The sequence below is a fragment of the Podarcis muralis genome, chromosome 11 (assembly GCF_964188315.1).
Source record: "Podarcis muralis chromosome 11, rPodMur119.hap1.1, whole genome shotgun sequence".
Lineage (NCBI taxonomy): Eukaryota > Metazoa > Chordata > Lepidosauria > Squamata > Lacertidae > Podarcis > Podarcis muralis.
In genome coordinates, this window is record NC_135665.1 from 57,733,815 (window position 1) to 57,749,497 (window position 15,683).

A 15,683-nucleotide genomic window follows, 5' to 3' on the forward strand; every position below is an offset into this window, starting at 1 on the left:
GGCCCAGGGGTCTGAACACTCATCCCCCACTACCACTTCCTGAACACAGCCCAGGAGGAAGGAGCGGAACCACTGTATAACAGTGCCCCCAGCTCCCAGCCCCTCTAGACGGTCCAGAAGGATGTTATGGTCGATTGTATCAAAGGCCGCTGAGAGATCCAGCAGAAATAGGAAGCAGCTCTCACCTTTGTCTCTAGCCTGCCAGAGATCAACAACCAACAAGAGATGTTGGACAGGGAACCAAAATGTAAGAAGCCAGACCAGTAGAGAAGCCACTGGAACAACGGGTGGAGGTGGGGCTGCCTCAAACCATCTGTAGGGCACCAATTTAGGGAAGGCTGCTGCAAGACATCCCTAAGTTTCCACCTTCAGACATCCAAACACTCTTATAATAACAATCCATGCATGCTGTTAGGCTTCTGACGAACCCTCCTAGGATGAGCGCCTTCTCCACTTCCTTTCTGGATTGCGGACACGTTTAAACCAAACTCAGATGGCACCCGGGCAAAAGCATCTTCACTCTCCTACAGAAAACAAACACAGACCAATTCTGAAATTACAAGAGCATGCTATAACCTTAGGGAGAACATCCTGAAGATGTTATATAGATGGCATCATACTCCCTTGAAACTAGCGAAAATGTATCAAGGAGGGTTACCGATTTGTTGGAGATGTAAAATAGACGTGGGGTCATACTACCACATTTGGTGGACTTGTGCAATCATTAGGGAATTCTGGGATAATAGATATAATGAATTTAAGAAATTATTCAGACTTACCTATAAAAAAACCCCAGAGATCTTTCTTTTAGGCATTTTACCATTAGAAATTAAAAAAGACATAAGACCACTGTTCATGTATGCCACCACAGCAGCAAGAATTCTTGTGGCGAGGAAGTGGAAAAACGAAACAATACCGGCAATTACAGACTGGCAGATACTCATGTTAGAATATTTACAACTAGCAAAACTGACGGGAAGAGTTAGAGGAGTATTGAAGCAGAAAATATTTGGAGAATGGAGAACATTTAAGGACTATATAAGATCATATTGTACCAATCACAGCATATTAGCAGAACTTGAGTGACACAACAAAAACCGTTTGTGGAGTAGACGGGAACAATACTAAAGAATATAAAACTGCGGGGGGGGGGGGGACGACAGTATAAACAGTACAATGAAAATGATTGCAAGACTCGTGTCAGAAGTCTTTTTTTATTTAAGTGTTCGATTAAGTATTAATTAGGGAGATTAAGGGTTTTTTTATGTACGTAAATTTGCTTTATCTTCGTTCTTTTTTCTGTATTTCCTTCTTTTCTTTTTTCTTAATTGTTTTTTCTTCAATTTTCTTTTCGTAGTATGAGATTGTAAATTCTTTGTATAAGTGTGTACTGTAATTTAAATTAATAAAGATTATTTTTTAAAAAAAATGAAATTACAAGAGGTTTCCAAGCAGGCATGTTTGAGAAACTCCCACAATTCTCTGTGCTTGGCATCCCCAGTGCAACCAATGTGTTCTATTGGGGTTTGTAACATCCATGATGGCTGCTGCAAGTATACAACAGGGCTGATCTCTGCCTTTGCTTCCTGTTGAGCACAGTGCAGGAAATGAGAAAAAGCAGCAATGCTCAACACTCAACTTTGCTCAGTAAGACACCCCTGAAGAGCGGGGAGGAGGCAGCTGAAAATAATCACTCTGGCTTGTTTTGCCTGGCGTGGAAGCAGCAAAGGCAGGGGAACCTTTTGGGCAATGTGGGTAAGCACACTGCTTGTTTTAAACTATGGTTTAATGTGACGTGCAAACCAGCCATTATTGCCGCAGATACAAGTCTGGCTGAAATAACACTTGAAACAGCTCCAGCTCCAAACACTTTTCTCTCTCTTTTCATCCAAGCCAGGTTAACCAACACTCTCAGAATAGTTTTGGAATACAGAGAGTATATCTTTAGTAGAAGCACATATTGGTTATAGTCTAGTTTAACTGTAATGGCAATCCCCAAAGAATCTGAGGAATTGTTTTCCCTTCCCTTCTAATTATGCAAATATATACACATATTCTCACTCTCTCTGTAAATGAAAATATATCAAGACTCCCTAATCCATAATTGTTTTTTTCAATAAAGAACGAAAAGCTGCCATTTAGAAAACAGTGTGTATACAGCTTGTCCATTTCATTTGTATACACCATCTCTTTTAGCTTACTCATATGAGCCATTTCTAATGATTTAAATAACCATTCCCTAACAGATGGGACAATAGAGCTTTTCCAATATTGGGCAAGAACAACCCTTGCTGCAATTAAGAGATAAATAATCAAGTTTTCACTTCCTTTGTTATGGCATATCTTGTATACAATCCAGCAACATATTTAAGGCATCCATTCTAATCTTACTCCAGTTATCTGGTTGATTATTTGAAATGCTTACAGCCAATAAGCTTGGGGGATTGTAATTTGGTGAAGAGACAGGCAATTATCTGTCTACAAAGCTGTTGCCATCCTTCCAGTACTTGTTCCCAAAGTTTGCTGGGGAGACGGAATGTTTATTAAGGAGATTTCAGTCTGTGGTCATCCCAGAATGTCCAAAGTTTTAATTATCCTTCTACCTCCCTGATACTTTTACACAAAACCTCCTATAAAGGTTTTAGCAGCCCCAGTAACCTACCAGTTGCTGTATCCTATTGTTAAGTGCACTGCATTCCCCAAATTTACAAAACGGGGGTGGGAGGAGGAAAGAAAAAAGGAATCTCAACCTCTTTAGGACTATCCTTGGTGGAATGTTTTGGGTCGACTGTCCTACGAGAAATACTTTTCGAAAGTGGCCTCTGACTTGCTGGGAGAATCTTAGGAAGATTTCGACATGTGCTGCTTGTTGCCCTAGAAAAACAACAAAAAAAGAAAGGCTTTCAGGAAGTGTCAGGTTTACAACCTGGTCTTGATATGGCGAAGGACTAAGGTAAGGATGGGTTTTCCCCACCTAGCTCCTGGCGCTCCTGGCAGGCCACACCCCCTATCCCAGCTCAAGCTCCACCCTCTCCCTGGGCACCCACCCTCCAGTACATGGGTAGGCAAACTAAGGCCCGTCGGCTGGATCTGGCCCAATCGCCTTCTAAATCCGGCCCGTGGACAGTCCGGGAATCAGCATGTTTTTACATGAGTAGAATGTGTGCTTTTATTTAAAATGCATCTCTGGGTTATTTGTGGGGCATAGGAATTTGTTCATTTTCCCCCCAAAATATAGTCCAGCCCCACACAAGTTCTGAGGGACAGTGAACCGGCCCCCTGCTGAAAAAGTTTGCTGACCCCTACTCCAGTACATGGGAGACCCTGACAAACTGGGATGGGCTCTTTTCATCCTCAGTGCAACACACTTTGTGATGTGGTTTAAGCAGGAGCGCTCTCTCTCTCTCTCTCTCTCTCTCTCTCTCTCTCTCTGTGTGTGTGTGTGTGTGTGTGTGTGTGTGTGTGTGTGTTGGTGCTATGCCTGTGTATGCCTCTGCCAAGGGTGTGTTCTATGCTAAAGAGGTGAGATTTTGTGTTTGGCACCACCCACTTTAGGTCTGGCCCTGCGCACTCCTGGAATGCAGCCATCAGGAATAAATAATGTTGTGGCTGCATGGCTACGAAAAATCTTTTTTACTACCAACGGTGTCCTCATGGCAGCCATTTCTCTTACCTTTTTTGTTTTCCTCCAGTTCTTGATTTGTTGTCTGCTGTTTGTGGGGGGGAAAGAGAAGAGAGAGAGACCTTGCCTTTCTTTAAAATAAAATAATGTATATAGCCGAGGGCCACAATCCAGCCACAAAGTTAAGCACGCTGAAGCTTGCCCTGCAACAGTGATCTACTCTTTGCTCTGACACAAGTTGTTCTTCCCTATAATGGAAGCTGACAACTGGACAACAAAAATGGATTCTACAAGAGACTGGTATTGATGAACTGGAAGAGTAAATACATGATGCCCTTTAATCAATGGTTGATGACACAAAAACACCCACATCATATGAAAGGATTGCTTACAGACGTAGACTTTGTTTGGACTTTGTCATATTGACACCCGGAATGAGTTTCTACAGAATACAGTAGGTTACTAAGAATCATATATATATTAGGACCATAATATTATTCATATATCCATATAATAATGTAAGGAAATGTAACTGATTATAGTTACTGTATTGCATTATAGCTTTTTTATTGTACTTTAGCACTTTTCATTGCTTTATTTTCTATGACTGAAATTGTTTTAATATAATATTACTATTTTTTTAAAAAAAGTTGTTCTTCCCTATATCCAGATGTTTTAAACATGCATGCAACAACACAGACCACAATTGACTGGGACCACAATTTCTGCTCAAACCCCACTGAAACAAAAGGAAACCACACAAGTGCCTCACAGGACCCTTGCAAAGCATCCCTTCATCTCAGAAAGGTTTGCACAGGACAACTTCCCAGGCAGTGAATTGCGTACATAAATTCCATCCCATTACCGAGAAAGCCCTCTGCCTGGTTCCCTGTAACCTCACTTTTCACAGTGAGGGAACTGCCAGAAGGCCCTTGGAGCTGGACCTCAGTGTCCAGGCTGAACGATGGGGGTGGAGACGCTCCTTCAGGTATACTGGACCGAGGCCATTTAGGACTTTAAAGGTCAGCACCTTTAATGCAGAATGGAGAGCGGCTATCACCATTCCAATTTGCATCCCGTTTGCACCCACAGCTCTGAATCCAGCAAGTGATATGCACACAGAAACCAGCTTCAGAAAGCCAGTGTGGCACAGTGGTTGAGTTTCAGACTGGGGTCTGGGAATTCAAATCCCTACTCAGCCATAAAGTTCAATGGGGCGATTTGGGGGCAGCCACATTCTCTCAGTTTAACCTACCTCACAGGCCTGTTATAAGGGTAAGACGAGGAGGAATGCTACCAACACACCAGCACGGTGTTAAAGAAAATTTCTAACACTAGTGGTAATAAGAAAATCTGAATTTTAAATCTGGAGAAGAAAAAACCCCACACACATTTATTCTGGAAATTAGCCACATACTGGTGTCTAAGGCTTTTTTGGTAATCTTTGGGTACTTCTGGAATTTGACATAGTAGTAGCTTTCGTATTCCATCAAAATTGTCTCAAGGTCAACATTGTCGCAAACTTCAAAGCGCCGCAAGCCCAGCTTCGTTTCTTGCTCCAATGCGTTTGCAGCATCGACATAACTGGGAATTACAGATTTGGGGGTTCAGTTTATTCAATTGTTATAACATTGTAGGGGGAAAACCAAAACGTTTTATACAAAAAGAGGCGGGAAGGGGGAATGGCAACATAAAACAGGACCAGGATCATTGCATCATCACTGAAACTGTTAAGTACATCATCATCATCATCATCACTCTGATGTTGGTCTTTCCAAGCGGCTCCAACCCCCAAGCTGCCACTGGACAAGCAGCTCTACCCAATAGCCACTATTTTGTGTGCACCAGTGGCGTAGCGTGGGTTGTCAGCACCCGGGGCAAGGCAAGTAATTTGTGCCCCCTAACCCGGGGCAAGGCAAGTAATTTGCGCCCCCTAACCCCTAACCTGCCGCCGCTGCCAGCTTCTTCTTGCTGCTGCCTGGGCTGGGGTATTTACGGTAAGGTAGCCACGGCGGCGGCGGCTGGTCCGTGTCAGGTGATCTGAGGCGAGTTGCCGCTGGCGCTGCTGCCCAAACGACGCCGCTTGCCCGGAGGAGGAGGGCAGAGAGGCGAGGAAAATGCAACATGGCCCAGCAGCTGCAGCAGCAGCGGTGGCGGCGGGGCTGTGAGGAGGGGCTGCCTGGCGCGCCCTCCGCGGCCCTGACGCGCGGGGACCGCGGCGAGCGCTGAGAGCCGCTGCCAGCTCGTAGGTTCCGCGAGACATGGGGCTCTGCTACAGCCTGCGCCCAAGGCTCTTCGGCGACTCCGGAGGCGGCGAGTGCGCCCCCCCCCCACATGTTGCGCCCGGTGCGGCTGCCCCCCCCTGCACCCCCCACGCTACGCCACTGGTGTGCGCCTCCAACTGATGGCATCATAGCCTATTTCTGGAGTTACCAAAACAGTGCCCACAAGGACCATGGACCCCTTGCCTCCTGCTTTCCACCCCATCCTGGAAATATTTATTAGCTATACAGTGGTACCTCGGGTTACAAATGCTTCAGGTTACAGACTCCGCTAACCCAGAAATAGTACCTCGGGCTAAGAACTTTGCTTCAGGATGAAAACAGAAATTGTGCTCCGGCGGCGCGGCAGCAGCAGGAGGCCCCATTAGCTAAAGTGGTGCTTCAGGTTAATAACAGTTTCAGGTTAGGTACAGACCTCCAGAACGAATTAAGTACTTAACCCGAGGTACCACTGTATATGTGTTCTTATGGAACACAAGGTCCTTTCAGTGACAGTCATCATGTGATAGCAGTCACCCAAACCTCTCATCACATGACAAACACTCCTTCCCTGAGAGTTATATTGTCAAGCAGCAGTATTACTCATTTAATAAATAATAATAATAATAATAATAATAATAATAATAATAATGTATTATTTGTACCTCGCCCATCCGACTGGGTTGCCCCAGCCATTCTGAGAGACTTCAAGCATATACAAAAAGATTTTTAAAATTGAAACCTTAAAAAAAAGACTCAATTCCACAGAAAGCAGTGACGGACACCAACCTAGATGGCTTAAGAAGAGGATTAAACAAATTCAAGGAGGAGAGGGCTATCAATGGCTATTAACCATGATGGCTATGCTCTGCCACCACACAGTTGGAGGAAACAATGCTTATGAATACAGTTGTACACCGGGTTAAGAACTTAATTTGTTCTGGAGGTCCGTTCTTTTTTTTAATATATATAATAATATTTTATTAGGGTTTTCCAAAAAGTTAACATCAACAAAAATCAACAAAAATCACAAAAAACAAACAACAAACATCGAAAATCCAAACAGAAAAACAGAAAAAAGAAAAATACAAAGGAAAAAATTTAACATCGATGTCAAATCTGGAGGTCCGTTCTTAACCTGAAACTGTTCTTAACCTGAGGTACCACTTTAGCTAATGGGGCTTCCCACTGCCGCTGCGCCGCCGGAGCACGATTTCTGTTCTCATCCTGAAGCAAAGGTCTTAACCTGAGGTACTATTTCTGGGTTAGCGGAGCCTGTAACCTGAAGCGTCTGTAACCCGAGGTACCACGGTACCTGTTGCTGGAAAATCATCTCCCACATTTTAACAACCCATCAGTGTGGCGACAGGTTCAACAGGCCAGCCAAACAAAGCATGTAATTAGGTCATTTGCCTGTGGAGTGCGGGAATCCCTTCCAGCTGACTAAGCAGAAAAGCTTTTCAAATATTAAGTCTTTCTCTAGGACACAAATTTACAGAGGATGCCAGCCTATAGTATACCTGGAAGAAAGCCCAGTAGAACTCTACAGGTTATACTACGCGGCCCGAAAGGAAACAAAGTTTGCAATTATTTAGGGTTATATGTTTGCTAACCTTTTTTTTTAAATTGAACAAGAAAAACAGATCAGGAAAAAACAACAACACATGAATATTTACTGGTAAGCAAAAGAAAACATACCCTTCATCCATTAAATAATGTAAAATCAGAATGAGGAGGTTTTTTCGACGGGCTTCTGATCGCATCTCTTCCTGCAAATAAAAAGAGGAAGTTTTAGAATATGATCCTCTTGTATAAGTCTATCGCTGTTGAGAAAGAACATAAGAAGAACCTACTGGATGCAGCCAGTCTTCCATCTGGCCCAGCATCCAGTTCTCACAGTGGCCAACCAGATTCCTGCTGGAAACCAGCGAGAATGACCTGAGCACAAGAGCAACTCTCCCCTCCTGTGGTTTCCAGCAAAGCATAGCTATCACTGAATCTTTAATCAAAGTTTCCTGGAACCAGGGCTCTGTCATGTGTCCATGCAGCTTATGAGACTCTGAAGCAGCAATGGCTAACTTTTTTTAGCCTGACGGACACATTCTTTGCTGGGCAATTATGGCAGGTGGGGCAATGGATGTAAATTTAACATTTGTACTGTAGACTTCTTTCTGTCCATACTCAAACAACCATCTCTATCTTCCATCCAGGCAAGGAAGAGACATTATCAGAGTTCAAGGACACATCCCACCAGTTTTACACATGCAGCTCCCATTTACACTTGATGCGGGTGGCGCTGTGGGTTAAACCACAGAGCCTAGGACTTGCCGATCAGAAGGTTGGCGGTTCGAATCCCCGCGACGTGGTGAGCTCCCGTTGCTCGGTCCCTGCTCCTGTCCACCTAGCGGTTCGAAAGCACGTCAAAGTGTAAGTAGATAAATAGGTACCACTCTGGCGGGAAGGTAAATGGCGTTTCCGTGCGCTGCTCTGGTTCGCCAGAAGCGGCTTAGTCATGCTGGCCACATGTCCCAGAAGCTGTACCCCAGCTCCCTCGGCCAACAAAGCAAGATGAGCGCCGCAACCCCAGAGTCGGTCACGACTGGACCTAATGGTCAGGGGTACCTTTACCTTACACACAAAGTAAGGTTGCAGTCCTATACACCACTACTTGGGAGTAAGCCCACTAAGCGAGCAAACGTGTGTAGGATTCTACTGCAAAAGTGCAAGATTTACAGTCATTATAGTCTACATGAAGCAAGTGTTGGCCGCTATTTGACAGTGAAAACTGTTCATCATTTTTTTTTTTTAATAATCATTAGCTCATCTATTGGAATCTGGCTTTTCCAGAGGAACCAGAGAGCCATCTAGTGGCCCAGGACAGAAAGCTATTTTTCCAATTCTGTGCATTTTTCAAAATGAGTATTTGTCTTGTACTTTATGAAATTTGAGTAATACGGTAGTTCCGAAACTATGCTAGGAGAGCTCACTAGCGTGCTGCAAAAAAAAATGGCTAGCAATAAAGAAATAAGGTACCAGGAGCTCAAAGCACCCAGCCACAGAAAAGGATGCAACCTGCCTTTCAAGGAGGCTGCCCATTCCATCTGTGCATGAACGCGCGCAGTTCCACTCATGCAGTGGGACTCCCCCTTCCTCTCTTCCCCCTGTGTGAACCCTCAAAATCTGCTGCCAATGTTGAGGATATACAGGAGGCTGCAGGGCAGAGGAGAGGACAGAAAAGTTCCGTTGCGCAAGCAGAGGTCTGCTGCATTAGAGGAACGGCAGCTTTGGATACGACCCAATCTTTTAAATAGCTTTTACATTTAATTGCTTTTATCGTCAACGTTTTTACCGTGAAATCACTTGGAGGTATGTTATGGGAAGTGACCCATAAATAGAATCAAATATATAAAGTTGCACTCCTAGGATTTCGAGATAAATAAGGGGCAGCTACTGCCCATTTAAACGGACACGGGTGGCACTGAGGGTTAAACCACAGAGCCTAGGACTTGCCGATCAGAAGGTCGGCGGTTCGAATCCCCGCGACGCGGTGAGCTCCCGTTGCTCGGTCCCTGCTCCTGTCCACCTAGCGGTTCGAAAGCACGTCAAAGTGCAAGTAGATAAATAGGTACCGCTCTGGCGGGAAGGTAAACGGCATTTCCGTGCACTGCTCTGGTTCGCCAGAAGCGGCTTAGTCATGCTGGCCACATGAGCCGGAAACTGTATGCCGGCTCCCTCAGCCAATAAAGCGAGATGAGCGCCGCAACCCCAGAGTTGGTCACAACTGGACCTAATGGTCAGGGGTCCCTTTACCCTTTACCTTTGCTCCCCATTTAAGGAAACACACAGCACACCTTGTAGTCCAGATCTCTTCCATACGTGATCTGCACAATTCCTATTAATTATTCTGAGCGTCATGGGCCACTCACTTCCATCAGGATGGTTTGGCAGTTCCAAATAGAGGAGCAGGAGGAGGAGGAGGAGAAGAAGAAGAAGTGGGAGGCTGGCTGCAAGGAATGGAAAATGGAGCTCTGCCCTTCATGACACCAGATGTTGGGGAGAAGCAGCTCTGCCAACTCTCTTGATTCCCCCTCCTGCAGAGTCACGTCAGGAATGGGGAAAGAACTGAGCAGGAGAAGGCAGCTGGAGTCTGAGGGGCAGGATACAGCCTCGTTGCCAAGACCCAGGTACCCCCTCTGTCTGTAGTAGAGATCGGATGCACATTTGAAGCACAGCAGATCCGTAAGGCAAGAGAGTCTATCGAGTGAGCTCACTCTGCCTCATCTTTAAAAGCTTTGCAGGATGGGCATGGCAACTGTTGGGATATCTTTGTTGCTTCTGTCTGGCCCTGCATCTCTTGCCATGTTTGTGTACCTTGGACCCACCTATCGCTGCTGAGCCTGTACCGTGAATAAAGACCTCTTCTTTACTCTCAAATAAGAGCTGCCGCCATCAGGCACTGGGACAGGAGCATAACACCGAGAACAATATTTAAGGTGTTTCTTTTTTAAAAGACCAGTGCTAACACAGACCTGCCAAAGACAGACATTGCTAATGGTTGCCACGAAAGTGGTAGATCTTGTACATGTGTGAAAGAATAGAAGCACTTAACGAGCAAAACTTTACTTAAAATTCAGTTTAGGTTTATAGTGATTTACGCTCGCTTCTTTAATTGGTATGTAGAATGCCACCATCTTTATGGCCATTGGTATTTCAATAGATGTTTAAGTGTTTAAAGTTTAATAAGCTCCCATTCCTAGAACAAAAAAATGGGTGTAATTAAATTTTCAATTACTATAAAGGGTTTTTGGTCCATACAATTAATAAAAGCTTAAGGCACTTAAACAGGAGCTAGTTTTAAATGCTAAAAGTGCTTCCCTAATTAGCTTCAATGCTTACAGAGTACATTATTCATTTCTTAAAATGCCACACATAGTTTTTGCTGCAGCTGCCAAAAGATGAATTAGCGTGCAATCAAAGTTTTAATATTACGATCAGATAATTCCTCAAGGTTCTTTTTTTTCTTTTAGAAGATGCTGGTGGTGCTCTGCTTATTTTAAATGAGATGAAGTTGTGATGATCAGACCTGCTTTGTTCTGCATTTATCATGGCCCTTGGAGAATTTGGTGCTGCCTTCCCATCTTTAAACAGGGCTCTGGCATCCCATTAAACATCTGATTAGCCAATCCAAAAGAAAATAGCATCACATGCACTAACCATACAGTAATGTGTTAATATTCACCTACATTTTGGATGAATAGGTCCTAAAAGTTGGCCAACCTGTCTTTTACTCAAGGCAGGGGGGGGGGGGAAACTTTGCTTATTTTAAGGTCCACACTTCTACTTGTGCATCCAAACTGCACATTAGTTTCTTTCTCTTAGACACAGTGCATTCTCTCTTGCTCTCAATTTCATCATGCATCTAAGTCTGGGCCAATGCAACCAGACTGATGAATGCACATATCTACTAGAGACTGTGTACAATCACAGGTAGTCCTGAGGAATGCACGCAAACTGACTGCATCAATGGGATTTTGCACACTACCCAGTCAATATGGTTAGTCACCAATGTCAGATAATGTGGGCAGGGGGATTCTAGTCATTTCCTAGCTGATTGGGGACTGGGGATAAGGGAAGCCAGCGATTTTCATATTTAATGAACTTCAAATAACTATTTTCACATAATTTCATCTGCTGAAAACAATGCAAAAGGTTCCAAAGCATGTTCTAGAGTCTAGGCACTGATGTTGCCAACTTGGGGGGGGGGGTATCTGCAAACAGGAGAGAAACGTTCTGGGCACCATACACATACACAGCACATAACCAAGCACACAGCACAACCTATCATACTGGCTACAAGAGAACTAATTTCACTAGGGGGAATGGGCACACGTGCAGCATGTTGGCAATCTGTAGAGCTAGCAGTCAGTTCACATAAAGCTCAAGTCAGCTATTGATCCTCAACATCTACTTGTGAAAAACAAGAGTGATCCCAGGCCCTTGAACACCTCCGCTCCCCAACAGGTCTCTGTAGCAGGGACAGGTCAGTAGTGGGGTAAAGGTGGTAAGCTACCTTTCAAGGAAACTTTACCACAAATCTCTCACTGAAGAATTCCAGTTAACAAATGACGCTGCTTAAAACAAAGTCATTTCAGCCCAACCCACAACTGGCCAAGCTATCAGGGACATGGCCTTTTCAGTTGTGGCTCTGTGGTTGCAAAACTGGAGGGGGGGGGGAGAATTCCCTGCCCCAAATCTCTTTTTTGCAGTTTTTAGACATGCCATGAATACCATTTTTGTCCTTCTCTGTGAGCAAGTATTACTACATCTATGTCAACTCAGATTCTGTTTTAATACCTTTCTGATACCAGCTAAACCAGGTGAGCATAGCCTATGGGTCTCAAACCCTTGGTGAGTTAGGGACTTCCCCTAAAGACAGGCTCCGGCAGACTGAGTGGACGAGGCCAATAGTGTGCCCAATTGTCAAGAAGGCGGTTTCTGCGTGTGCTATAGAGGAAAGTGAGGGGCAGAAGGGTCTCCTCAACCTGGGAATGTAGCTCATCTAGGAAAAGGAAATCTCTGATCCTAATCCTCCACTACCTTGTGGGATAGCTTTGTGAGAAGAAAAGAATGAATAGTAAACCCTACACAAATTGGGAGTGGAGTCCCTAACTAGCAATGTGCTGAATCTCAGCCTAAGGCAAGAACACCCAACAACCACTCTCAGGAACAGGCTGCTTATACCTGCTGGCTTGAGCAGAGAGGGGGGTTTAAAGGGAGGGTGAATCCTGGCAACGTCCAGCCATGGAAAGTTTCCTTGCAGTGTTATGTAATGCTCTCCCTTGGGTGCCTCTGGGAATAAGGCAGCAAAGAGGGAGGCTGTGATAAGCAAGGCCCATTGTGCTCAGAACAGGGAAAGGGCACCAGATCCCAGCAATGAGAGGAATGGCCAGATTAGCATGGCTGAGATGTTGTCCTGCTGTGTGGTAGGATAACCAGGTGAGAGCTGTCGGGATCTCCGCTTGACCAAGCTGATAAAAGTTCATTTTCCTCCGGCCGAGTCCTTCGGAATCGCCTCCCGACGTGATTAAGAACCTGAGCCTTTGATGAGGCCTCAGGCACATTCCCATCCAGCAGAGAATCAAAGCAGAAGTGATGAGATTTATGGCTACATGGCTAAAGAGTTTTATTTCTCGCTACGCAGACAGAAAAGAAACAGCCTCTCTCTATGAAAGCAGAGAGCAACTGAACAACAAAGGAACAGGAAACCAGTACATTACATCTACATCCGTCTCCCATGAGACTTCCAACAGCCTGGACTGTCTCTGGAATGTGTGGAATGTAAACAGAGTCTTGTGACTCCAAAGCACTGCTCAGTGGCAAACAGAAACTAACAAGGGCAGCTGATGGGTCTTAAACCCTTGGTGAGTTAGGGACTTCCTGTGCATGTGAAGACAGGCTACGGCGGATCAAGCGGATGAGACCAATAGTAGGTCCAATGGTCAAGAAGGTGGTTTCCGCACGTGCTGTAGAGGGAAGTGAGGGGCAGAAGGGGCTCCTCAACCTGGGAAGGTGGCTCACCTTGAAAAAGGAAAACTCTGATCCTAAACCTCCACTGCCTTGTGGGACATCTTTGGGAGAAGAAAAGGCTAAGGAGTAAACCCTACACAAATCTGAAGCTGAGTCCCTGAGACGGTTGGATGGCGCCTTATATGCCTGTTAACGCCTCCTTTCAGCAACTCCTGCAACCAAGGTGGTGCTCTGCTTTTCTTTGGCCCACATCATTGAGCCTGAGAGGGAGGTCTTGTTGTCTGGGCAGCCCAGGACCTCCAGAAACACTGTCCAGGCTTATGTCCTGGGGAGGTCCCTTTGGTGCTGCTAACACAGTGGTTTGGCTTTACCCCTGGAGGCACACTCCGTTGTCTCTTGAGACAGACAGACGCCAATTCTTATTTTGTTACTGATATTACAAGTCACAGGGATTTTCTTGGGGGGGGGGAGCTGTAGCTCAGTGGCAGAGCATCTGCTCTGCATGCAGAACACCCCAGGTTCAATTTCCAATGGCATCTCCAGGTACAGCTGTGAGTGAAACCTGTCCAAAACCCTGGAGAACTGCTGCCAGCCAGTGTTGACAATGAATTAGATAATTGGACCAACGATCCAATTCACTAGAAGGGAGCTTCCTACGTTGCTGTTTAGGGCAGTGTTTCCCAACCACTGTTCCGCGGCACACTAGTGTGCCGCGAGATGTTGCCTGGTGTGCCGCGGGAAAAATTAAAAAATTGAAAGATTTTTTTTTTTAAGTCAAATTTTCGATTGGGGCGCCGTCACTAGATGACCCCTGGGGTTCCCTCCCTCCCTCCCGCTCTGCGCCTCCCTCCTCCTCCTCCGGGGAGGCCGTTCCTGGCTCTCGGCCAAGGCTTGGCGGCTGCCACTCACTCACTCGCTCGCCCACCCGTCCCTCCATCCCTGCACCCGGCCTCTCCCCCTCCGTCCCCGGCGCGGGGGCTGCCGGGATCCGTAGTCCCCTCGCCCTTGGGCTCCGCGCCCGCGCGGGGTGCGCGAACTACGTTTCCCAGCGTGGCCTGGCGGGCCGGGCGTTTTGTTTGAAGCGCTCTTCTCCCGGCCATGGAATGAGCGCGGCGGCGGCGGCCGGGCGGGCAGGGGCTCTTCCGCACAGACCCCGCGCAGCCTGCCTGCGCCCCCGCGGAGATCGGGCGGCAGGATGGAGGCCGGGGATCCCCGCGGAGGCGGAGCGGCGGAGGCTGCCCCCCAGGTAGGGCTGCGTCGGGGGGGTTTTATTTTTGCAATGCTGCATCCGCGCCGGAGGGGACGCATCGGACCGCGGGGAGACCCCTTGGCAGGCGTGCAAAGCAATGCATGTGTGCAGGCGTTGCATGGAGTGCAGTGCAATGCAATGGCAACGCGGCGCCCTGCATGCATGCATGCATGCAACTTCCACCGGCGCTCCGGACTTGGCAGGTGAGGGGGGTCCCCAGTGGGCGGCAGAGAGAGCCGGGAGGGCAAAGGGGAGCCGGGGGGGAGCAGCGCTGCTCCCCGAGCCGAGCCCGGGGGGAAACTTCAGCGTCGTTGCGCCGGGTGTTGGAAGCGGAGGCTGGCGGGGGCCCCTCACCTGCAAAACCTGGTCGCCTCTCATATATTTCGTGCATTGCATTCATCGCCCGCTTTCTCCTCCAAGGAGCTCCCGGGGGCGCGCGTGGTTCTCCCCGTGTTATCCTCGCAACAACAGCCCTGCGAGGTGGGTCAGGCGAGTGGCCCAAGGGAGCACCCAGGGATTGTCCTGGCCAGGTGGGGTGATTTGAACCCTGCTCTCTGCCCGGTCTTCGTCCTCATTTAGCCCCCACATGTGCATGACTGTGCATGACTGAGGTTTTCCCCCCTCGTTTGGCTATGGTGTGAGTCTGTGCTGTTAATTAATGGGGTTCTGCCTTCGGAGAAGATGAGCCAGCCCTCAAGGAGGTGATTATGTAATTTGCTAGCAATTCATGTCCCTCCCGGCGTGACGCTGCGCGCTGACGTCACGGGGCTGTAATGGTGGTGTGCCTCGAGATTTTTTTCATGAAACAAGTGTGCCTTTGCCCAAAAAAGGTTGGGAAACACTGGTTTAGGGAAAGGTGTTATGTGCTGAAGTTCTCACCCTGGGCCAGCAGGGGGATACTGTAGATAGTTATGCAAATGAAGGATCAAAAGTGACATTCAGTGATTGGATAGTTTTAGAAAGTTGTTACAGTAACATTGTACTGGAGCTCTATATAAGCAGGCTGACTGAACCCTTCATTTCT

At 46.8% G+C, this 15,683-nt stretch overlaps 1 protein-coding gene across 3 annotated transcripts in view; it reads right to left on the reverse strand.

The window, feature by feature from the left end:
- The window catches only part of KATNAL2 (katanin catalytic subunit A1 like 2), a 46,584-nt gene that overhangs the window by 28,244 nt on the left and 2,657 nt on the right, over positions 1-15,683 (reverse strand). The window contains exons 2-6 of one of the 3 annotated variants that reach the window (XM_028749038.2): positions 7,582-7,652; positions 5,040-5,206; positions 3,674-3,710; positions 2,751-2,874; positions 429-524 (exon numbers count right to left, since the gene is read on the reverse strand). In XM_028749038.2, coding sequence (XP_028604871.1) covers positions 429-524; positions 2,751-2,874; positions 3,674-3,710; positions 5,040-5,206; positions 7,582-7,652 — 495 coding nt within the window. The remainder of the gene's footprint in view (positions 1-428; positions 525-2,750; positions 2,875-3,673; positions 3,711-5,039; positions 5,207-7,581; positions 7,653-15,683) is intronic. The other 2 variants (XM_028749039.2, XM_028749040.2) reach the window with 2 other exon arrangements.